General features: G+C 39.0%; 2 protein-coding genes and 1 long non-coding RNA gene across 6 annotated transcripts in view; 1 reads left to right on the top strand and 2 right to left on the bottom strand.

Annotated features, from left to right (window-relative positions):
- Window positions 1–21,252, top strand: part of LOC147833010 (NACHT, LRR and PYD domains-containing protein 3) — a 28,275-nt gene extending 7,023 nt beyond the window's left edge. The window contains exons 1-10 of one of the 4 annotated variants that reach the window (XM_087289880.1): window positions 123–260; window positions 777–901; window positions 2,903–2,995; window positions 8,691–10,550; window positions 11,992–12,162; window positions 12,343–12,513; window positions 14,202–14,372; window positions 14,763–14,924; window positions 19,898–19,944; window positions 20,034–21,252. In XM_087289880.1, the coding sequence (XP_087146006.1) occupies window positions 834–901; window positions 2,903–2,995; window positions 8,691–10,550; window positions 11,992–12,162; window positions 12,343–12,513; window positions 14,202–14,372; window positions 14,763–14,924; window positions 19,898–19,944; window positions 20,034–20,587 (3,297 nt within the window). In that variant the 5' untranslated portion in view covers window positions 123–260; window positions 777–833 and the 3' untranslated portion in view covers window positions 20,588–21,252. Of the gene's footprint in view, window positions 1–122; window positions 261–743; window positions 902–2,902; window positions 2,996–8,690; window positions 10,551–11,991; window positions 12,163–12,342; window positions 12,514–14,201; window positions 14,373–14,762; window positions 14,925–19,875; window positions 19,945–20,033 lie in introns of those variants that run through there. The other 3 variants (XM_087289879.1, XM_087289878.1, XM_087289881.1) reach the window with 3 other exon arrangements.
- On the bottom strand, window positions 5,563–8,977 carry LOC147839907 (uncharacterized). The gene is made up of 2 exons (XR_015513075.1): window positions 8,230–8,977; window positions 5,563–5,754 (listed from the first exon to the last, which is right to left on the bottom strand). It is a non-coding gene; the product is annotated as an uncharacterized LOC147839907 (long non-coding RNA).
- Window positions 5,873–8,250, bottom strand: LOC147839908 (uncharacterized). Its single transcript, XM_087290023.1, has one exon. The coding sequence runs from the start codon at window positions 7,715–7,717 to the stop codon at window positions 6,008–6,010; it is 1,710 nt and encodes a 569-aa protein (XP_087146149.1). The 5' UTR covers window positions 7,718–8,250; the 3' UTR covers window positions 5,873–6,007.
- Window positions 21,253–23,657: the final 2,405 nt, after the last annotated feature.

Here is a 23,657-nt window from a genome sequence, read left to right as displayed (position 1 = left end):
AAAAATCTAATTCTGATGTTTTTCCCATGTGATTTTAACACATGATTCACTTCTCTTATTGCTCATGAGACATTGTGGAAAGTGAAACCATTCACCAGTGACTACATTATGCTTATGAAAAACAACAAGAGGGAAAACACTGTGAAAATGTGAATTGGTTTAATAACAGATTAGTTTAAAGCTCCTATGTATACGGACTGACAAGATTTGTACGCTGATTTACGTTTTTTTGTGTGGTGTTCTTCAGTGTTGGGACAGAGGTAAGTTTGAACAACATACATGTATTATTGGATCAGTTTATGATTCTGCATTTTATTTTTATATCCTGCTGTAAGTATTTTCAGATATAATCATCATCTATATGTAGTGTTTACACAAAAATAAAGAATCAAAACCAGAACTTTAATCTGTAATTTTGTATCAAAAATGAGGTAAAGCCATAATCAAACAGTTGCACTGTAAAACACACAACTTCTATGTGTAAATATATGTAAGTGTGAACTCATGAAAAATATAATTCAAAATCTTATAAGTGATTCAAAAACGTAGACTAATTCTGGGAGTTTCTGAAACTATTAATCAAAGAGTTGAGCTGCTTTAAACAAGTTTATATTCATCCAAAGCTCTGTGGTTGAGTGTAAATCTGGAAAGTATAGTTTGTTTTATTGTATATTTTAATAACGTGGGATCACAAAAGAAAAATTCTGACATTTTAAGATTAAAATTTTTCTTTCTTCCTGTTTACTATTATCTGTGTAATGAATCTCAATGAGAAGAGAGAGCAGGGTGTTCACACACATACAGAAACATCTCCAGAGCTCAGCTGTGTGTCTATGAAGAGTCATCAATCCATGCCTGTTCCCCTTCAGTTCAGTGATGGACCTGAGACTTCTGAACCCGAGTGAGTAAACAATTTTATATACTTGTTAACATTGCTGTATTGATTGTTGGGACTTTTCTTGAGATAATGTACTCAAGTCAAACTCTTTACTTTCGCTTTATATGGTGTCAAAAATATTGTCTTTCACTGGTTGCATAATTTAGCATATAAGTTGCATACACTTAGTCACTACTAGTTTGTTAAAAAGAACTGTGAACAATGTAAAGTAATGTATACTTGCATGCATGGTGACCATCTCTGCTGCTTCAGTCACTTCAATTCTGTAATTGGTCATGGGACATTTTAAGAATGATTTATTTTGAGGACATAACAATCCAAACAACATCAGGAGAAAAAAAAACTGTAGAAAATAGGCTTCAATTTGAGTGCAGAACAGTTTAATGCTTATGATGATCTTCACTAAGTTACAGGTGAACTTTACTCGGACTTCAGCAAAACAGGATTGGAAAATAAAGAAAGAGTATACTTTAAAAAAGACAAACTGGTAAATCATGTCTAGAGATGCAATGTGATATTCACCAGTTTAGCTATTTATGAGAGAGAGAAAAAAATTCAGCAGTAATCAGTAAAGTACTATAAGAGCTGCCTGAGCTGTATGTAAATTATCTGAATAATCTCTAGAAAAAAGACTAGAAAGTTGTTGGTGTTTTTTTATGTGTTTGATGTTCAGTTAATTGCAGATGAGACAGGTAGGATTGAAATACCACATACACAACATGACAAAAGTCTCCTCGCCTATCCGTGTTTTAGGAACAACAAATAATAACTTGACTTTAAGTTGATCATTTGGTATCAGAAGTGGCTTATAAAAAAGGTAAAGGCCTCTAGATTACGCTTATGTAATAAAATATAATCATGCCTTGATTTGTTTTAATGATTTAATTCGGACAGTAAGGTCTGACTTTGCTTAGACAAAAGTCTTGTAACAACAGAAATAATGTCCATTATAGAATATAAAGTCATGCTGCAGTTGAAAAAGATGAATATTGTGTCTCACTCCATCATGAGCTTGGAGGACTGCATCCATACATCTCTGCAGTGACTCAAATCACTTATTAATAAAGTCATCTGGAAAGGCAAAGAAAGCGTTCCTGCAGAGTTCATCAAGAATCTTTGGATTCATCATCAATGCCTCCTCCTTTATCTTACCCCAGACATGCTCAATAATGTTCGGGCCTACCCAGGTGATAAGATAGTGTACTTAAGTTGTATTTTTTCGGACATAATTATCATCTCTTAATTGTCCTATACTAAGCTGATATTAAATGTGTTATTTTGGAACAACTTCAATCATATTAATTGTTATTTTATGTATACTTAAGATTAACTTTAAGCTATTTGAAATATGTGGTAACATACTTAGTTGTGTTAAAAAGGACATACTTTAAGTACAATTAAAGTGCACTTTTAAAAGTGTATTTTATTTAAAGTACATTTTAATTTGAAACAGTTAAAATATATTTTAAGTTCAGATAAAGTGCATTTTAAAACTTCTTTTAATTTTTATTTTAAAAACAATTAAAGTGTAGTTTAAGCCGAGTTGAAGTATACTTTAAGTTCAGATTTAAGCACAAAAAAGAGCTGAAAGAGCTGGCAGATAGTTTACCTCAGATATTGAAAATAAAATAACTAGTAATCATAAAGTTTGAAAATGAACTTGACGATAGAACTGTGACTCTGTGCAAACCAAGAACATTACTCAATCAGCATGACATGTACTTTAAATAATTTTAAAGATGTTTAGTATAAGGTTGTAGTCAGAATTATTAGCCCTCCTGAATTATTAGCTTCCCCTGAATATTTTCCCCCTATTTTTGTTTAACGGATTATTAAACATAATAGTTTTAATAACTAATTTCTTTTATCTTTGCCATGATGACAGTACATAATATTTTATAATATATATTATAGTTCCTACTTTTAACTAGGATCCTCAATAACAAGACTAAGGCAAATTTCAAATGATAGATTGGTCTCTGATTGATTGATAAACTCCTACAGAAATTGGCAAAGCAGCTGTGTGTCTGTGAGGAGTGATAAGTCCATGCCTCTTCCCCTTGAGTTCAGTGATGAAGCCGAGCCTTCTGATCATAAGTGAGTACAGACATAACCATGATAAACGCATTTACCATGAACACATCCGTTACAGTATTCACAACATTTAATCTTTTCTGCATTTTATGTTACAGCCTTATTACAAAGTTGATTAAATTAGTTACTTTACTCAATTATTTGCTTCTGTACATAATTCATCTCATTCCATTCATCTCTCCCTCAATCCAGACTATTTTTTCAGTCTCTTTGTTTCAACAGTCCAGACAATTTGATTTGTTAGGATTTGATTGAACGTTCTTCAAGTGGCTTTTGTCTAACTCCAGTCAAGTTGTGGAAACATCTCAAGGATCATCAGGATTCAGGGCCGGAGTGGGGCTTCTTATAAGCTCTGGAGTTTCAAGGCTTAGAGCGGCCCACTTCAGTTCACGACTGACTATAATAAAATAACGTACGTCACAGTGAAGATTTATTTGAACCGTTAACACAATGTAATGTTTAACAGTATCAGAATCTATTTTCTGTAAGCATTAGTGCTCATAAATATCCAAACCTTGAAAATGAAAAAATATCAAATAAATCAAATACATATTAGGCTATATGTATAAAATTAAGATTCAAATTAAATATGTTGAATTTTCTAATCACGCTGTCATGTCTTTTTCAAGGAAACAGCTCCTTTATAACTAATATTTTTCATAAATATGAGAACATTAAAAGGTAGCTAAATCTCCAACACTATTCTTTAAAACATCACAATGTCATTTTCAGCAATATCTGAATCTGTGCAATTTTTTTCACAGATATCCAGTCCTTAAACACAAACAATAAATAATAAAGTTATCTGCCAGACATTTTAACCACAGTATTACTCTCTAATGATGGCTGCATCTTTTTCCCCCCTTTTTAGCTTTCAAGTTAAGTCAGATTTATTAATGCAGTGAATGAATAATTTTTTATTCAGTAGGTGTAATATTCATTAATATTAATATTATAATTATTCAATTATTCACTCTCTCTGCCGCTGGTTTTAACAAAAAATATACTCTGCTTTTTTAAAAATCTGACCTTTTCAGCGCCACCTTCGCGTTTTTTGCTATTAATTTTTCATCTCTCGCGTATCTCTTAACAAGTGATTTTGCTGATGAGCAAGGTGCTGCAGTTGGGGTCGAATGATAATTACTTAATCATCAACCTGCAGGCTGCATTTTTCTCATGGGGCTGTGAAAAAACATTTTAAAAGAGTGGAGCTGCGGTAAAATAAGGAATTTAAAGAGTGAGGCTATGGTCAAATAAATAAATACAAAAAAAAGTGTGACTGCTCAGAGTGCAAGTAGCTAGAGACACCGGCTTTTGCGGCCCAAAAAAAGGACCGGCCACCGGGAATTCTCCCAGCCCTCACGATTAACCAATCCAGGCCTGTCAGGATGCACCTTAATTCAGTAATGTATGACATGGAAAAGCTGTGAATACTTACAGTATATTGGACCCTGTTCACAAGACTGTTTTGACATGTTTAAAGGTCATCAGTATCTTAAATCCTTGAAAGTTTTTCATATTTTAGTTTTTAAAAAACAATATTTATATGTGTTTATAAATGTATTTAATCATCTTTGCATCAAATTACAAAAAATGAATTACCCCTTATGCGAGGTGTTTATAATCCAGCGTCTTTGGGGCAAAAGAGTAAATTTGATGTTATAATCTCCTCTGACTGCCGTTATCAGTCTCACTCTATTTTTGTCCTTTTTCTGAAAGTCTTGATAACACCATAATGGAGTTTTTCTTTTATTATTTCAGTAAATATGATTGTAAAGACATTATTTGTTGTACTCTCCCATTCACTGTTCTCTAAGTTTACCCAAATATGACAACGTCTGCTACTGAGAGATCCGGAAATGTGAAAAGGCTTAAGAAAATAATGAATTTAATCCTCTTTCAAATTAGGCTACAACAAAATACAGAAAAACTGAAGCACTTTGAATAATTTTCAGATGCACTATACCATGTGCTTTATTATATTCTAACTGCTCTAACTACCTATTTTCTAATCTTCTCTCAGAGATTATCATTTATTTAACTGTAGCACGTAGTTAACTTTAAATAACATTTGTATTCATTTTCAGCTTAGTCCCTTTATTAATCCGGGGTTGCCACAGCGGAATGAACCACCAACTTATCCTGCACATTTTACACAGCGGATGCCCTTCCAGCCGCAACTCATTCACACTCATACACTACAGACAATTTAGCATACCCAATTCACCTGTACCGCATGTCTTTGGACTGTGGGGGAAACCGGTGTCAATTGTGTGAACAGAACCCAGACGCAGATCAGCAATACAAAATAAAGTTTATTAATTAGGAACAAAAAACTGGACACAGAGCCCAGATAACAGCCAAAAGGGCTGGAAAAAACAACAAGCCCATGGTAGGGTAAATAGTAATTTTAAGTAAAACAAAATAAAACCAAAGTGGACAGAAAAACAGACAAGCATCTAACTACATGTAGCATGAGAAACGAATCAGCCCAGACAACAGCAAACTGGGAGAATAAATAGAGGAGCAAACAAAGTCTCAAACTAGGAGCCCAGGTGAAACAAATTAACAAAATGAACAGGTAACAAGACAGGCGGGGTCTAATTAATAGACAAATGAGCACATGGGGGAAAACCAAACACAACCCATGTGCTGAACACAAAACAAATTACAGACATAAGTACACAGCTCAAGATGACTTGACGCTGTGCGCTTACAACACAGAAAAGAATACATTGTTTAAGCTAACTCAAACCAATGCACTCACAAAGATAAAACATACAAGAGTGTAAGAAAGTAAGAATGAAATAAACATAAAGACAGAACCATGACATTACTCCCCCTCAAAAGGGACGCCACCTGGCGTCCCTTAAAAAGGAACACCAAAGAGAAGATGAGCACAAGACAGACAAGGCAAGACTAGAACACACCAACAGAACACAAGACAGACTTAAATTAACAAAACAAGGAGGGAGGGAGTCAAGTCAACAACAATAAAAAAACAAAAAACAAATATTAAGGTCCATGGAGGGATGGGAGGGTGAAACCAGGGTGGATCAGGGGGCTCGGGGACAAGAGGGGTAAACCAGTGGTCAGGAGCCCAGGCAGACAACCGGGGAGGTACCAGGGGAGCTCCGATGAGAGGAAAACCCAGGCAGACACCCAGGGTGGGGCTAGAGGAAGGGACCAGGTGGGCTTCGATGAGTAGGAAACCCCAGCAGATGACCAGGGCGGGGCTGGAGGGAGGGACCAGATAGGTTCTCGCAAGTCTGGAGCCCCAGCAGAAGGCCAGGGTGGGGCCAGAGGGAGGGACCAAAAGAGCTCCGGTGAGTCAGGAACCCCAGTAGACGGCCAGGGTGGGGCCGGAGGGAGGAACCAAAAGGGCTCCGGTGAGTCAGGAACCCCAGTAGGCGGCCAGGGTGGGGCCGGAGGGAGGGACCAGGAGAGCTCCGGTGAGTCATGAACCCCAACAGGCGACCAGGGTGGGGCCGGAGGGAGGGACCAGGAGAGCTCCGGTGAGTCAGGAACCCCAACAGGCGACCAGGGTGGGGCCGTAGAGAGGGTCCAGAAGGGCTCAGGTAAAACGGAAACCCCGGCAGGCAGCCAGGGCAGGGCCAGAGTTTGGCAAAAGGGGAGCTTAGGGGAGTTGAAAACCTCAATAGCACCGCCAGGCAGCCTGGGTGGAGCAGGAAATTTGGGTGGAGAGGACTCCAGAGAGCATTCAGAAGACTCAGTTGATGACTCGAAGAACTCTGGAGAGGATGTGTGTGCGGACCAGACACAGAATAAAGCCATCAAAAACATGACAGTCTCTGAGATGGTTTCTATGACCGGAGAAATGGTTGGCACTGAATAGCCCTCAGTGGGCATGGCAGAGTGAGTAAGTGACTCCAGGATGATCACCTTGTCAGTTACTGAAAGAGCGGCCAGCTCTGGGACAGCCTCTGTGGTCATAACTGGGAGAGCGGGCGGCTCTGGGACAGCCTCTGTGGTCATAACTGGGAGAGCGGGCGGCTCTGGGACAGCTTTCGTGGCCATAACTGGGAAAGCGGGCGGCTCTGGGACAGCTTTCGTGGCCATAACTGGGAGAGCGGGCGGCTCTGGGACAGCTTTCGTGGTCATAACTGGGAGAGCGGGCACCTCTGGGACAGCTTTCGTGGCCATAACTGGAAGAGCGGGCGGCTCTGGGACAGCTTTCGTGGCCATAACTGGGAGAGGGGGCAGCTCTGAGACAGCATTCTTGGCCATAACTGGGAGAGGGGGCAGCTCTGGGACAGCCTTCGAATGAATCACTGAATTCCAGCAAACGACAGAGTCCCTCCTCCTCCTTCGCTTGGGTGTAAAAACAGAGGTTTGAGCTGTTGCCGGGGAACTGGAAATGGGAGCTGGAGAAGATGCTGGAACAGAGACAGTAGAAACCGGAGTGTTGAAATTACTCAGCAGCACCCTCATCTCCTCAAGCCTACACACATGCTCCACCAACTCCTCAAAAGACCAGTGGAGAAGACATCCCAACTCTGCAGAGGAAATAGGGATGTTAAGCCCTCCACTAAAAAAATATTTAATGTGAGCTTCAGCAATGCACAGCCTAGATGCCTCTTCACGAAAGATCTGGGCATAAGTTCTGATGGGAAGCACCCCCTGCACAGGGAAGAGCCGTTTAATTGGCTGTGCCTTGCCCAGTGGAACAGTCACTTGTGGAGCTGGTTGAAGAGAAGCCGCCATCTTAGGTTGCTGTCTGCTGGGTTCACTTGGCTGATTCGTTCTGTCAGGTGTGTGAACAGAACCCAAACGCAGATCAGCAATACAAAATAAAGTTTATTAATTAGGAACAAAAAACTGGACACAGAGCCCAGATAACAGCCAAAAGGGCTGGAAAAAACAACAAGCCCATGGTAGGGTAAATAGTAATTTTAAGTAAAACAAAATAAAACCAAAGTGGACAGAAAAACAGACAAGCATCTAACTACATGTAGCATGAGAAACGAATCAGCCCAGACAACAGCAAACTGGGAGAATAAATAGAGGAGCAAACAAAGTCTCATACTAGGAGCCCAGGTGAAATAAATTAACAAAATAAACAGGTAACAAGACAGGCGGGGTCTAATTAATAGACAAATGAGCACATGGGGGAAAACCAAACACAACCCATGTGCTGAACACAAAACAAATTACAGACATACGTACACACAACACAGAAAAGAATACATTGTTTAAGCTAACTCAAACCAATGCACTCACAAAGAGAAAACAAACAAGAGTGTAAGAAAGTAAGAATGAAATAAACATAAGACAGAACCATGACAACTGGAGCACCCGGAGGAAACCCACGCGAACGGTGGGAGAACATGCAAACTCCACACAGAAGTGCCAACTGACCCAGCTGAGGCTCGAACCAGTGACCTTCTTGCTGTGAGGCGACAGCACTACCTACAGCGCCACTGCATCGCCCCTAAATAACCTATCAAAATTCGAAGATCCACTACCAGGACATACAGAATAAACACACAGATAACCATGAACACCGCTGCAGATATTTGTAGAATAAAGATGAATCTCAGATGTTTGAATGATTCAAGCTGTTTTGTTTAATGGATTTTCATTCATAAGGAAACAGTCATTTTAAATTAGTTAAAAATAGGGGTTGCTTTTTTTTTTTTTTAGAATCATCTCATTTTTTAACTTACTGTTTTTACAGAGTGAAGAGAGATGATGTGTTAGTAACTCATCCCATGACCTGCACTAATTCTGACTGTCAGACCCTCATCAGTCAGAGAGTCAAAGATAAACACAAAACGAGCATGAAAAAGAAATGTGAGAATTTATTTGAGGGAAACAAACTAGAAGAGAACCAAACCCTCCTGAACAGCATCTACACACAGCTCTACATCATAGAGGGAGAGAGTGAAGGAATGAATGAAGAACATGAGGTTTTACAGATGGAGAAAACAGCCAAAATACAAGACACACCAATCTACTGCAATGACATCTTCAAACCCTTCAATAAACCAGAGCATGAGGAGAAAGACCAGATCAAGACTGTTCTCACTAAAGGCATCGCTGGAATTGGAAAAACCGTCTCTGTGCAGAAGTTCATTCTAGACTGGAGTGAAGGAAAAGCCGATCAGGATGTAGATTTCATGTTTGTGCTTCCATTTCGAGAGCTGAACTTGATTAAAGATCATCAGTACAGTCTTCACAGACTTCTGCTGGACTTTCATCCTGAACTTCAAGATCTGGACTCAGAGATGTATGAGGAGTGTAAAGTCGTGTTCATCTTTGATGGTCTGGATGAAAGCAGAATCACACTGAAGTTTTCAGACATTGAGAGAGTTAGTGATGTGAATGAGTCTTCATCAGTGGCTGTGTTGATGTCAAACCTCATCAGAGGAGATCTGCTTCCCTCTGCTCACATCTGGATCACCTCCAGACCAGCAGCAGCCAATCAGATCCCTTCAAAATACATCAGCCGTCTGACAGAAATTCAGGGATTCAATGATTCTCAGAAGGAGGAATATTTCAGGAAGAGAATCAGTGATGTGGGTCAAGCCAGAAGAATCATCTCCCACATCAGAAGATCCAGAAGCCTCCACATCATGTGTCACATACCCGTCTTCTGCTGGATCTCAGCCACTGTGCTTCAGAAGCTCCTGAAAGAAGATGACAGAGCAGAAATCCCTCAAACTCTGACTGAAATGTACATCCACTTCCTGCTGACTCAGATCAACATGAGGAACCAGAAGTATGAAGAGAGAGATCCAGAGAGACTTCTGAAGTCCAACAAAGACATGATTGTGAAACTCGCTGAACTTGCTTTCAATCAGCTGATGAAGGGCAATGTGATGTTCTATGAAGAGGACCTGATTGAGAGCGGCATAGATGTCACTGGCGCCTCAGTGTATTCTGGGATTTGCACTGAGATACTAAAGGAGGAATCTGTGATTCATCAGAGGAAAGTCTACAGCTTCCTTCATCTGAGCTTTCAGGAGTTCCTCTCTGCTTTTTGTGTGTTTAACTCGCAATTAGTTGAGAATGAGAAAAACTTTTTTTTGCACTCTCGACATCAGTTGTACAGTCATTGCAACCCTTTGTATAAGCGTGTAAAATCAGCAGTTGATGAATCCTTACAGATTGGAAATGGACATCTGGATCTTTTCCTGAGGTTTCTGCTGGGTATCTCACTGAACTCCAATCAGAGACTCTTACAGGATTTATTGACATGCACAGAGAAGAGCTTAGAAACCATCAAGAGAATCACAGGATACATTAAAAATAAAATCAAAGGTGATGAACAAATTTCAGCTGGCAGATGCATCAATCTGTTCCTCTGTCTGCTGGAAATGAAGGATCAGACTCTGTACAGAGAGATTCAGAAGTTTGTGAAATCACAGACTCCCTCAGTGAAGAATCTCTCTCCATCTCACTGCTCAACTATCATCTACATGCTTCAGATATCAGAGGAGGCGCTGAATGATGAGTTTGATCTGAAGAAATACAACACATCAGATGAGGGCAGAAGGAGACTGATACCAGCCATGGTGAACTGCAGAAAAGCTCTGTGAGTATTCATTAAGGGTATCTTTTTTAAGACTTGTCATTGTTTAGCACTTGTATACCTTGCAGAGTTAATACATCTTGCCCACAATCTTAGATCTAATTCATGACAACTTGCTTTTGTTACCCAAGTTTAAACTGTCTGCCACTGGTGTTTAGGTGTTTAGCATTACAGTTCTTAAACTTTGTGCATCTCATCCGGATGCACTGTATATAAAGTAGTAATAAATTCTCTAAGAATAAGTTAAATCGAACCCATAGCAATTAATTGAAAAAACCCAAAGTGAACACAACAAATCAAGCCATAACTTAAAGGGCTCTATTTTGACGGTCCATGCGCAAAGCGCAAAACGCTGGGCGCAAACGCTTTCAGGGCGTGTCAGGATGCGTTTTTGCTAATTTAAGGACGGGAAATCTGCCTTGCGCCAAGGCGCATGGTCTAAAAGGGTTGAGTTTATTTTCTTAATGCGTTATAGGTGTGTTTTGAGAATAAACCAATTAGAGTCTCATCTCCCATTCCCTTTAAGACCCAGCTGCGTCACGCCAAGAGCGCATTCGCTATTTACAGGATGCAAAGTAAGTCTAAGTGGAAAAAATGAGCATTTCACAAGCAAACAGTTAACAGTTTTTTTAACAGAAAACTGTTAAACAGAGCATCTACTGCGTGAGAATGAGAGATAATGGAACTACTTTTACATTTGCTCTTGGATAGGGAAACCTTTGCGCACAGACATCAATTTTTTGTTTTGTAATATTTTAATCCTTTATATTTATATCCTATATCTATTCTTATTATATCCTATATATATCCTTAATATTTCAATTTTTTCATATGTAAAGATATTTTCCTATTGCTCTCTTGTGCGTATTAAGCAGTGTGTAAGCGAGGCGCAACTCTGCGCTGGAGTTTAGACCGGGTTAGTTTTGGTCTAATGAAAAATCTATTATAGTTTCTCAAAATAACAATGCGCCGGCGGTCCGCCTCAGAACGTCTTCCTTTTTAGACCAAAACACCTATGGGCGCACAAATGAGCGCTAATGCATTTGCTATTTAAACAGCGTAGCGCAACGCCTCAAAACGACTCTTGCGCCAAGCTGAAACTACCAAAAGACTACTGCGCCACGCCTTGCGCCACACTGCACCGGGTGTATGATAGGGCCCAAAGGGAGAGTTTACCCAAAACTGAACATTTTGTCATTATTCACATTATTATTCACTTGTTTCACTGCCCTAAAACATACTAATTATTGTGGTCTAAAACCAGGTGTTTCAATTTCATTGTCTTGTATATATTCAAACTTTTAAAAATACATCTTGTGAAACAGATATGAGATGTGCTTGATTCATTCTGTTATTTTTTTGTAACAAGGGCATCTTCCCATGCAGCTATTTAAATGCTTGTTAATTATCTTTACATTGCATGATATTTTATCTTGTGTTACAGACTTGCTGATTGTAATCTCACTGATCAGTGTTGTGAAACTTTGTCTTCATCTCTACAATCTTCAAACTCACTGAGAGAGCTGGACCTGAGTAACAATGACCTGCAGGATTCAGGAGTGAAGCTTCTCTCTGATGGACTGAAGAGTTCACACTGTCAACTGGAGATACTGAGGTTTGGGATTTTGAGTAAAATGTAATACATTGCAGAAAAAGAACTTAATTGACATTTTAATGTCCAGTTCCACACAGACTTCTTCATTTTGAGGCTGCTACTTTTGGTAAAAATAGACAACTCAGAAATTGTGCATTTTGAAATGAACAATAAGAATATTTCATCTCTTTTTTTATTTAGATTGATGAGTTGTAGTCTCACTGGTCAGTGCTGTGAAAGCCTGTCTTCATCATTACAATCACCAAACTCAATAAGGGAGCTGGACCTGATTAACAATGACCTGCAGGATACAGGGGTGAAGCTGCTCTCTGATGGACTGAAGAGCTCACACTGTCAACTGGAGATACTGAGGTTTGCAGATTTTGCTTAATGTAATATGCTTAAGACTCAGTTGGTTAGAACTTGTAAAGATGGCCCTAGACTTAGGAGCCCCAAGCTAAAGATTGTGAAGGGGCCACTGTAACTGAGAGAAAAAAAAAAAACTTGAAACAGTCATTAATTCAACAAAAAGTTAATTACAAACAATAACAATTGCAAGTAAAAGAGGATGCAAATGAAAAAAAGGCCAAATGAAAGCAGTAGCCTACTGTATGTTGAATCAAGTTATCAGGTTTTTAAGAATAAACCAATTTATAGAATCACAGTAAGAATTAAATAAGCATTGATTCTTATTCGATTGTTTAATCAACATTAAATAACATTGGTATTTAATGGTATTTAACTCTTTAAAGGGGTGGTCCACTACGATATCATATTTTAAACTTGATGATGTGTAATGTAGCTGTGTGAACATAAACAGCAATGCAAAAGGAGACATTGACTTTGACAGAGTTAGCTTAGCAAAGCCTACAGCGAACAAAGTTTGGGGACTAAAAAAATACATCCGGCTGGTGAGATCACAAATGCTTTAGGTTGTGCATATTTACCACCCGCATACACCCCGCGCAGCAAAAGGGGCGTGGCCAGAGGTGCTGTAATGTTTCAGTATTTGGGCTTTCAAAGGACACAACACAAAGACAGAAGTGCTTACAGTTTAATTTGAACTATGTTCCAGAGAAATATTAAAAAAATATATAGCGAACTTTTGTCAAAGGAAAGCTTTCAGAATCTCTCCCAGTTCACTGCTGGATTTGGCTAAAAACTCCGCAAAGGAGCAGCTCCAACCATAATAGCAGAAGCTGTGGATTGTGAGCCACAACCTGTAAGTATTTTTATTTGTTAAAATTGATTTATTACATGCACAGTGTCTAGCGTTAGCGGTATGTTGTATAGAGGACTTAAACAAGGGTGTAAATGATAGGAAATGCTGTTTGGCACGTTAACAATTTAGCTACAAATTTATATTTATCAGTCAAACAATCTTCACCAGTCCTGCAGTGTCTCTCTATGTGGACACTTTCCTTGCGTTCTACTTCTCGAATAACAAACTTGCAAAAGATATGTGTTATATGTGTGATAATGTTTCATATTCCTTGCACATGCTTATTCTGAATATATGTGAAAACACTAGTCAGATTTTATTTCAGAGATCAGGTGTGAGGTTCAGCTGTGTCCTTTTTATGTTCTGTCTAATTCAGACTGAAATACGATACATCAATCAAACTGATACGGCTAAAAGCTACTCTAACTGACAATTGTTTACACAGAGCAAAAGCATGTGCTTATAGGGGTATGATGCTTTTCCTGGTGACGTGAAGCGACTCTGCGAATCACAGCACATTATGTTAGCTGACCAATCAGAGCCTCTTGAGGGCAGGCCTTTCAGAGGAACTGTGACATATGAGAGTCATTTTCATGTTAGCTGAGTGGCTGTATATAATCAAAGTAAGATATATAAAAAAATAGCATGTTTTTTACAAGTGAAGCATGAGCACACATTGCTTTGCATCTTATAAACAGAACCAAGCCTTAAAAATACACTGTTGACCACCCCTTTAAGGTAACAATCATGTTTCGTTCTTAAACCTATTTTATACCTTTATTTTTCTGTGTGAACAGTATTATTTCTTTATATTTAAAATATTTTTATATATGGAAAGATTGGCAAGCTGTCAGCTCAGTGGTCAGTGCTGTGAAAGTTTGTCTTCATTTCTACAATCATCAAACTCACTGAGAGAGCTGGACCTGAGTAACAATGACCTGCAGGATTCAGAAGTGAAGCTGCTCTCTGATGGACTGAAGAGTTCACATTGTCAACTGGAGATACTGAGGTGAGGAAAACAGATTCACTTTTCCTGTGCTACACTGAATGAATGAGTGATTTGATGTAAAGCAGAGCGTCACACTTTATTTTGATGGTCTGTTTGTTGAATTAAAGTTACATTGCAACTAATTCTCATTAGATAATAAGTAGACTGTTAGGTTGGGGTTAGGGTTAGTGTAAGTTGACATGTACTTGCAAAGATTCTTATTGTCAGTTAAATGTCTGTTGAAAGAGCAGTATTAACAGATATTAAGCAAACAGTCTACTAATACTCAAATGAACCATCAAAATAAAGTGTTACCAAGCAGAGTTACAGGAACACCCCCTGTATATTATTAATTTGAGGATTATCTTCAATCTGAGTTGATATGACATTGAGTGTTGTGTGTGTTTGTAGATTATCTGGCTGTATGGTGACGGAGGAAGGCTGTTGTTTTCTGACTTCCGCTCTGAGATTAAACCCCTCACATCTAAGAGAGCTGTATCTGAGCTACAACAACCCAGGACAATCGTTAGTGGAGCTGCTGTCTGATTCAAACTACAGACTGGACACACTCAAGTATGTTCAACACTAACAACAATGCTGTCATGCTGTCAACGTGTGCACATTAAAGTAATTAGAAAATTACTATAGTTTAAAGATCTTGTGACATGATCAGCACATTATGAGTAAAGAGTTTATTTTTTGTGTAACATCATATTTGTTTAATTGAATTAAAGGGGTGGTCCACTACGATATCATATTTTAAACTTTAGTTGATGTGTAATGTAGCTGTGTGAACATAAACAACAACACTGAATGTAATACGCTCAATGCAAAGGGAGACATTGGCTTTTACAGATTAGCTTAGCAAAGCCTACTGCGAACAAAGTTTGGGGACTACAAAAAATACATCCGGGCTGATGAGATCACAAATGCTTTAGGTTACGCACATTTACTACGTGCACACAACCTGAGTAGCGCAGGGGCGTGGCCAGAGGCGCTGTAATATTACATTAGAGAAAGCTGAAATGCCGTCCAAACGCTGCTATTTCCAGAGAGCAATTTCTGTATTTGGGCTTCCAAAGGACACGACACAAAGAGAGGAGTGCATACAGTTTAATTTAAATTATGTTCTAGAGAATTATAAAAACATATATAGCTAGCATTTAACAAAGAAAAACTTTAAGAATCTCTCCCAGTTCAGTGCTGGATTCAGCTAAAATTCCTCAACGGAGCAGCTCCAACCATAATAGTAAAAGCTGTGGATTGTGAGCCACAACCTGTAAGTATTTTTATTTGTTAAAATTGATCTATGACATACACATTATTTAGTATGTTGTAGCAAGGATGTTGACAACAGGAAATGCTGTTTGGCACCGTTAACAATCTAGCTACAAATTCAAATCTATCCGTCAAACTGTGAACAACCACTGCTGAACACGCACTGCTGTAAACACCCACAATCTTCAGCAGCACTGCAGTGTCTCTCTATAGGCAGCTTTTCCTGTGTTCAACATCTCAAATAATAAAATTGCAAGAGACATATGAGTGTTTCATATTACTTACACATGCTTATCACAGATATATGTGAAAAACATTTAATGCGTTGAGTTAGGTAAAAAAAATAACAGGAGAGCTCGCCTAACTCGTGTTGCAGCAGAAAAATCAGTTAAAGCTCACACAGGTCTCATCCCACATCTCTCGCTTTATTCTCCTGTCAACAGTGTCACTGTATGTTACAGAAAAATAACTTTTTTTTTTTTTAATTCGAGCATTAGAGAAAAATAAATGTAAACATCGGTCTTGCGCACATGCACTGCTTGTGTTACATGCATCTACAGACTGTTTATACACACACACACACACACACACACACATAAAAAAAACCTTCCTTCATTAGTTACAGACACTTGTCAGATTTTGTTCTAGAGAGCAGGCATGAGGTTCATCCTTTTCATTTTCTGTTTGATTCAGGCTCAAACTGATTCATGAAGCATTCATACAACAATTTTTGGTTTTTCCCTTTTTCAAAATATATACTATGCATAACAATTTTACAAATATACATTGCACAATACAAATAAAACTAATTTTTATATGAATTTCAGCAAATAAACACCCTTAATGTGTTCATGCCCTTATCAAGATTTTCATGGTGATGTTTATATTCACCGTTTCATTTAGGGCAAACTCCGGAGGTAAATAAGTTATATCTTTAAACTTTAATAATAAACCTATATAAAGTGCTGCGCTTTCCACCTCTAATCGCAATGACTTCTGGGATTTCCAGAGCGAGTTCGGTACTCAAGTCTGCATCCATGCATCCTCGATATTAAGAACATATCCGGGAATTTTCACGCGTCCTCCGTTCTTGTGGTCTTGAGTATTGGGACTGAACTTTGGCAGTTGATGATGACGTAACACGAGAACACGAGAACACAAGATCGCTAAAGAAAGCATATCGAGAACCAGTGTTTACACAGGAGAAGCAAAGCACATGCTTGTGAAGGCATGACGCTGTACTAGTGACGTGGAGCCGATCTGTGAATCACAGCACATTTTGTCAGCTGACCAATCAGACTCTCTTGAGCCTTTCAGAGGAACTAGGAAATGTTTTCACGTTAGCAGAGTAGCTGTATATAATCAAGATATATGAAAAATAACATGATTTTCTACAAGTGAAGCATGAGCACACATTACTTTGCGTCTTATAAACACAACCAAGCCTTAAAAATACATTCTGGACCACCTCTTTAATCCTAACAAGAACATGTGAAACCGGAAGAAGCCTTACAGACTTGGAGATATTTGCAAGTTAAGATGCCACTCTCAGATATGTAAAATATATCAAGTAACTATTAAGATTATTACTTTTACTTGAGTAGTTATTTCAAGAACTACTTGTGTGTATTTTTTAAAGAGCCCCTATTATGGGTATTTGAAAAAGACCTTCCATGTAGTGTGTAACACAACTCTGAGTGAAGGGAAATATCCAGCTAAGGCTTAAATCTGAAAGTGCGGCGTGTTTAAAACTATTGATTCATCTATAAAAGAGTCCACTCAGAGTGCTTCAAATGAATTTACGGGAGGAATCTATTCAATTGAAATTACAGGAGTTTTCTGGGAGAAATAACAAAATGGGAGGGTGGCGGGAGATGGGTCTGAAATGCGGGAGACTCCCGGGAAAAACAGAAGTGTTGGCAAGTATGCTCACACATACACTATACACTCTGACTACTTCAGTATTGTTGATATGTCGTGCTGGGCATTTCACTCTGTCTCGTGCTGAACGCTGTCGACCAATCGCAACAGGCGGTCATTGGTCCAATCAGTGCAGATTAGCTTCGCACTAATCGCTGAACGATTCATATGGGAGTCGCTGGGATAATTAGGTAAAAATTAATGCATATTATTAGACAATGAAAGTGTTTTTTGACCTTGCATGCATATCAGCCTGTTGTTGGAGACCCCCCAACCCAAAATAGGACCATTTATAATGTATAAAAGGGGCTCTTTAAGATATTTAATTTTGTCTGTCTGAAGGCGATGCAGTGGCGCAGTTGGTAGTGCTGTCGCCTCACAGGAAGAAGGTCGCTGGGTCGAGCCTCGGCTCAGTTGGCGTTTCTGTGTGGAGTTTGCATGTTCTCTTTTCATTCAAGTGGGTTTCCTCCGGGTGCTCCGCTTTTCCCCACAGTCCAAAGACATGTGGTACAGGTGAATTGGGTAGGCTAAATTATCCGTAGTGTATCCCAACTGAGTCTGGTTCTCTCAAGGTTTTTTTTCTTCACTCCCATCAGGTGAAGTTTTTTTTCCCTCTCCGCTGTCGCCACTGCCTCGCATGGTTCAGGATTGGTAGAGCTACGCATTGATGAATTTGCTCTTCAGTGTTTGAACTCTCAGGAATGATTAAATCACACTGAACTGAGCTAAACTGAACTGAACTTAAACACTAAAACCTGAACCACACTGTTCCAGTTACTGAACCACACTGTTCCAGTTACTATGACCATTTATGTGAAGCTGCTTTGACACAATCTACATTGTAAAAGCGCTATACAAATAAAGCTGAATTGAATTAAAAGTGTATGAGTGTGTGTGAATGAGTGTGTGTGTGGATATTTCCCAGAGACAGGTTGCGGCTGGAAGGGCATCCGCTGCGTAAAAACGTGCTGGATAAGTTGGCGGTTCATTCCGCTGTGGCGACCCCAGATTAATAAAAGGACTAACGCCTGTTTCACACCGCAAGCGTCAGCGGCGCGTGAGCAGAGCGTGAGCAGCGCATGTGTTTTCGGCGTCCATGTTAACAGATTAGAGCTTTCATACCGCACGCAGCAGCAGCGCGTCAGAGCGAGGCGTGAGCGTCGCCGAAGCAGCAGTGCAGCGATAGTTTCGGCGCTGGGTCTATTTTTGACGCGCTGCTCACGCTCAATTAAAGTGACAGTGCATTGATAATGACCAAAACACAATGAATGACAGTAAAAAGTAGCAATTTTACCCAATAAATACGTTGATAACGTCAAATGGTATACATATAGTCATTCAAATGAACTTAAAACGATTAAAAACGGCAACATTTATTTAGGCCCGAACTACAAAACCAAATGTAAAACAATTTTAGTATCAGTTTTGCTTAAGTTGCACACTAGTGTTGTAGGAGAGGGGAAATAGAATATTTACGGGATTTGTAGTCCATAGCGAAGTGTATTGTGGGTAGTGTAGTTCGACACGCATGCTGGATGATGTGAGCTCGCTGTGTTCTGTGCAGCTGAGCAGAGGAAGAAAGTTTAAATCGGCTTTGTTTTATGTTCACTCGAGTTATTCCTACCGGGAGCTGTTTGCACTGTGAATCTGACAACACGAAAATAAGTAAAATAATGGCATGAATTGGTAACTTTTGTCCGTCTCATCATCTGCACGAGCATGAATTAACGAGCTGTTATTCTGCCGCTGGACAGATGAAAAGTTTAAAAGGTGTATTTGTATATAGAGAGACATGGGTAACTAGATAGAATAGACAGAGATAGGTTGATCTCTGCAGCAGCTGCCGAAGAACTGCGCGCTGCAGACGCAGCTGGTGTGAAAGGCAAACGCCTGCGTGCTGCTACTGCTCGACATACGCGCTGCTCACGCTCTGCTCACGCGCCGCTGACGCTTGCGGTGTGAAACAGGCGTAAGCCGACAAGAAAATGAATGAATGAATATCTGTCTGAAGCTGGTCGCACACTGGATGCGCTGCTCACGTGTCACAGCACTGAGACAGTGGAAGAATTGTACACCAGACGCGCACATTCGAATGTTATTTAATATGAAACTATTCAGATGGCGCTCTGTGGTGGATCAAAAAATGAACAGTGTGCTGAGTTGTAGCTGGGCACTGCAGACAGCCGACTTGTGGTGCCAGTGCGCGTGTCCTATTATAGATCTAGGTTTAGAATTCTTAAATTTCATGGTGTTGTGTGGTGCGGTGCATCGCTGAGCGGCACATACCTCATTTAGTGTCATCTTCCTTATTATGTAAACTTTACAGGGTGTCACATATTTTGTTGTAGTGTGGATCATGGAGGAGACATCAGGATCAAAACAGGACCACAGAAATGTAGGTCTCTATCTCACACACACAAAACCCACTATAATTGTTGTGTTGTGATAAACTGTACACCTCATTATCTCTTTTCTTGTGTTCAGATATCTGTGATCTCACACTGGATGTAAACACAGCACACAATAAACTCGCTCTGTCTGAGGGAAACCGAACAGTGACATGTGTGAAGAAGAAGCAGCCATATCCTGTTCATCCAAAGAGATTTGATGAGTGTCTTCAGGTTCTGTCCAGAGAGAGTCTGACTGGACGCTGTTACTGGGAGGCTGAATGGAGTGGGAACATTTCTATATCAGTGGTATATAATGGTATAAGCAGGAAAGAATGGAGCGATGATAGTTTGTTTGGATTCAATGAAAAGTCCTGGAGTCTGATCTATTGTAATGGCAGTTTCACTGTTGGACATGGTGATATAAGCATAGAAATACATGTCCCTCACTGCTCTAACAGAGCAGGAGTGTATCTGGACCGCTCAGCTGGCACTCTGTCCTTCTACAGCGTATCTGACACACGCAGACTCACACACTTACACACATTCAAAACCAAATTCACTGAAACACTCTATGCTGGAATTGGGTTTTTTTCTGTTGGTTCAGTGTCTCTATGTGGAATTAAACAGCTTCCTGTGAGAAAGAACTGAACTATCTATGGTGTCTGACACACATTCAGCACCATTTTCACCAAACCACTCTTTGCTGGGTTTAGAGTTTGTTCTTCTGGTAAATCAGTGTTTGTTTGTTTTTTTTGTGACATCTGATATTTCTTCTGGGTGGTACGGTGACAGCAAGAAGGTTACTGGTTTAAGTCCTGGCTGTGTCAGTTGTCATTTCTGTGTAAAGTTTGCATGTTCTCCCCTTGTTAGCGTCTGCTGGGTGCTCCGATTTCCCCAACAGTCTAGAGACATGTACTAAAGGTGTAATGGATTAACTAATTTGGGCGTATATGTGTGTGTGAATATAAGAGTGTTTCCCAGTATCTGGTTGTGACTGGAAGGACATCTGCTGCGTGAAACATATGCTAAAATAGTTGGCGGTTCATTCCACTGTGGCAACCTCTGATAAATCATTGACTAAGCCGAAGGAAAATGAATGAATGACATTTCTTCTTGTCATTCTCACACATATTGTACAGTCAGTATATATGTACACATTGCTTTGTTCATAATGAACCACACTATAGACATTTTTAGGTGCTGACATATTTCTTCAGATTTTTTTTATTCTGTTTCTTATAAATCATAAATCATTACAGCTGTGAAATAAATATTAACAAATTAAATTTGAAATAAAAGACAGACAAATAAAATTTTCTTCATTTTTTTTTATTCATTTGTCATTCATGTAAAGAGATCCTTCTTTTATGTTTTCGCAAAAGCCTGGAAGGAGATCCCACAACATCTAAAAACAATACCAACACTGAGACTTTTTTAAAAATCCCATGCTCAGCATCTGATGGTCAACTATTGCTGTAGCCACTGAGATAAAACACTCTTAAAAGAAATGGTTCTATGTAGAACCAAAAAAATGGTTCTATCAAGCGCTTCATATATGGATACCTAAAAAAGGTTCTAAATAGATCCATTTTAAGGGTTCATTAAATAGAACCCCAAATGGTTCTTTTGAACCATGAATTCAAGTTAAATGGTTCTATTTAGAACCTTTTAAGGGTTCTTTATTTATTATTGAATTAATGTTATTTATTATTGAATAATAAAAAAAAACTATTCAGAAAAAAATTTAATTGTTTAAATTTATTTAATTTACTTCACAAAATAATTTTAAATAATATTTAAAATTGCACCTCTGCATACTTTGTATAAGATCTACCTCCAAACCTTTTACATTTCATTATTTAATTCATAAACATAATTAACAGCTTATTGGCATTCAGCAATCTAATTCTAATGATTTCACTTTTTAATAAATGTTCATAAGCTTGTTTACTGAACAAATACAATACTTAACCTCCAAACATCTCTAAAATGCAGAATGTCCAGGAACCTGCTAAAAAACAGCATTCATGCTGAGTCAGGCCCAATTATCTTTGAATATTTTCTTGTTTAAAAAATTTGAAATGAATAAATAAATAAATTACTCAGTGTCTTAACACTGTTAGTTACAAAAGTTATCAAAGACGTATTTCAAACATTAGCAAAATTAAAATAAAGCAAATTTTGCAATTTATATCTTCATACACTCACTGGCCACTTTATTAGGTACGTCTTCCAACTACTTTTTAATGCAAATTTCTAATCAGCCAATCACAGTGCAGCAGCTCAATGCATTTAGGCATGTAGACATGGTCAATACGATCTGCTGCAGTTTAAACTCGTTATAACCGAGGCCTGCAGAAGAGCATCTCTGAACCTTAACCTTAAGGCAACCTTAACCTTAAGGCAGATGGGCAACTGCAGCAGAAGACTACACCGGGTGCCACTCCTGTCAGCTAAGAACAGGAAACTGAGGCTACAAACCAGAATTGGACAATAGAAGATTAAAGAAACGTTGCCTGGTCTGATGAGTCTCGATTTCTGCTGCGACATTCAGATGGTAGGGTCAGAATTTGGCATCAACAGCATGAAAGCATGGATCCATCCTGCCTTGCATCAACGTTTCAGACTGCTGGTGATGGCGGTGTAATGGTGTGGGGGATATTTTCTTGGCACACTTTGGCCTCATTAGTACCAACTGAACATCATGTCAATGCCACAGCCTACCTGAGTATTGTTGCTGACCATGTCAATCCCTTTATGACCACAGTGTGCCCATCTTCTGATGGCTACTTCCAGCAGGATAAAGCACCATGTCATGTAAGCGTGAATCATCTCAGACTGGTTTCTTGAACATGACAATGAGTTTAATTTACTCAAATGGCCTCCACAGTCACCAGAGCTCAATTCAATAGAGCACCTTTGGGATGTGGTGGAACGGGGGATTTGGATGTGCAGCCAACAAATCTGCAGCAACTGCATGATGCTGAATCTATGCCACGAAGGATTAAGGCAGTTCTGAAGGCAAAAGGAGGGCCAACCTGGTACTAGTAAGCTGTACCTAATAAAGTTGCCAGTGAGTTCATTGTGTTTATATTACTCAAGCTGTGTGTTTATTCAAGGTAGAATGAAGATCAACTCTTGAGAACTCGTTAGCATGTTCGGCTTACTGTATGATCGTAGAGGTCTTTAAGAATTTTGAAATAAAGGCAATTTACTTTATTTTCTAGAGTGTGTAATCGATTGGATTTATACAAAATGTGCATGTACACAAATTTAATATCAAATGGTAGGCCTGTTTATACTAAACACTTTGACTACAGAACCATACCTGTTGCTCAAACTGTTCATTAAACATTTTGCAATCTAGTCCCCGTTTTTTTGCTCATTCACAGCAAAACCAGTGTTGTATGAATCTCTGTACTGTCTATATCAATAATTATAAATAAATAAATAGCTGTAACTGGCTCAGTTACAAAAAAGGCATGTCTAAATGCACCGACATGCCCGTAAAAAGCATAAGGAAATTTAAGAACTTAACGAAATCTGGTCAATCGCGTGACATAAGACTGTACACAAGCATGCAAAATATTCGGGTCACTTGCGGCTACATTGAGTTTGCATTTGGAAACTGTTGAAGGAAACTGTTCCACCTTTGCATTTGTTGTACACTCAGCCAACATTGTTTTACTCTTTTTACAGGTAACAGTATAACCTGGCC

This window comes from Danio rerio, chromosome 17, assembly GCF_052040795.2.
Source record: "Danio rerio strain M-AB ecotype USA chromosome 17, GRCz13ab, whole genome shotgun sequence".
NCBI lineage: Eukaryota > Metazoa > Chordata > Actinopteri > Cypriniformes > Danionidae > Danio > Danio rerio.
Note: the sequence above shows the minus strand (reverse complement) of the source record. Positions and strands in the feature narration are given on the sequence as shown.

Excerpts from the sequence above, each read along its gene's own strand:
- LOC147839908 (XM_087290023.1), bottom strand. The coding sequence starts at position 7,717 with ATGGCGGCTTCTCTTCAACCAGCTCCACAAGTGACTGTTCCACTGGGC.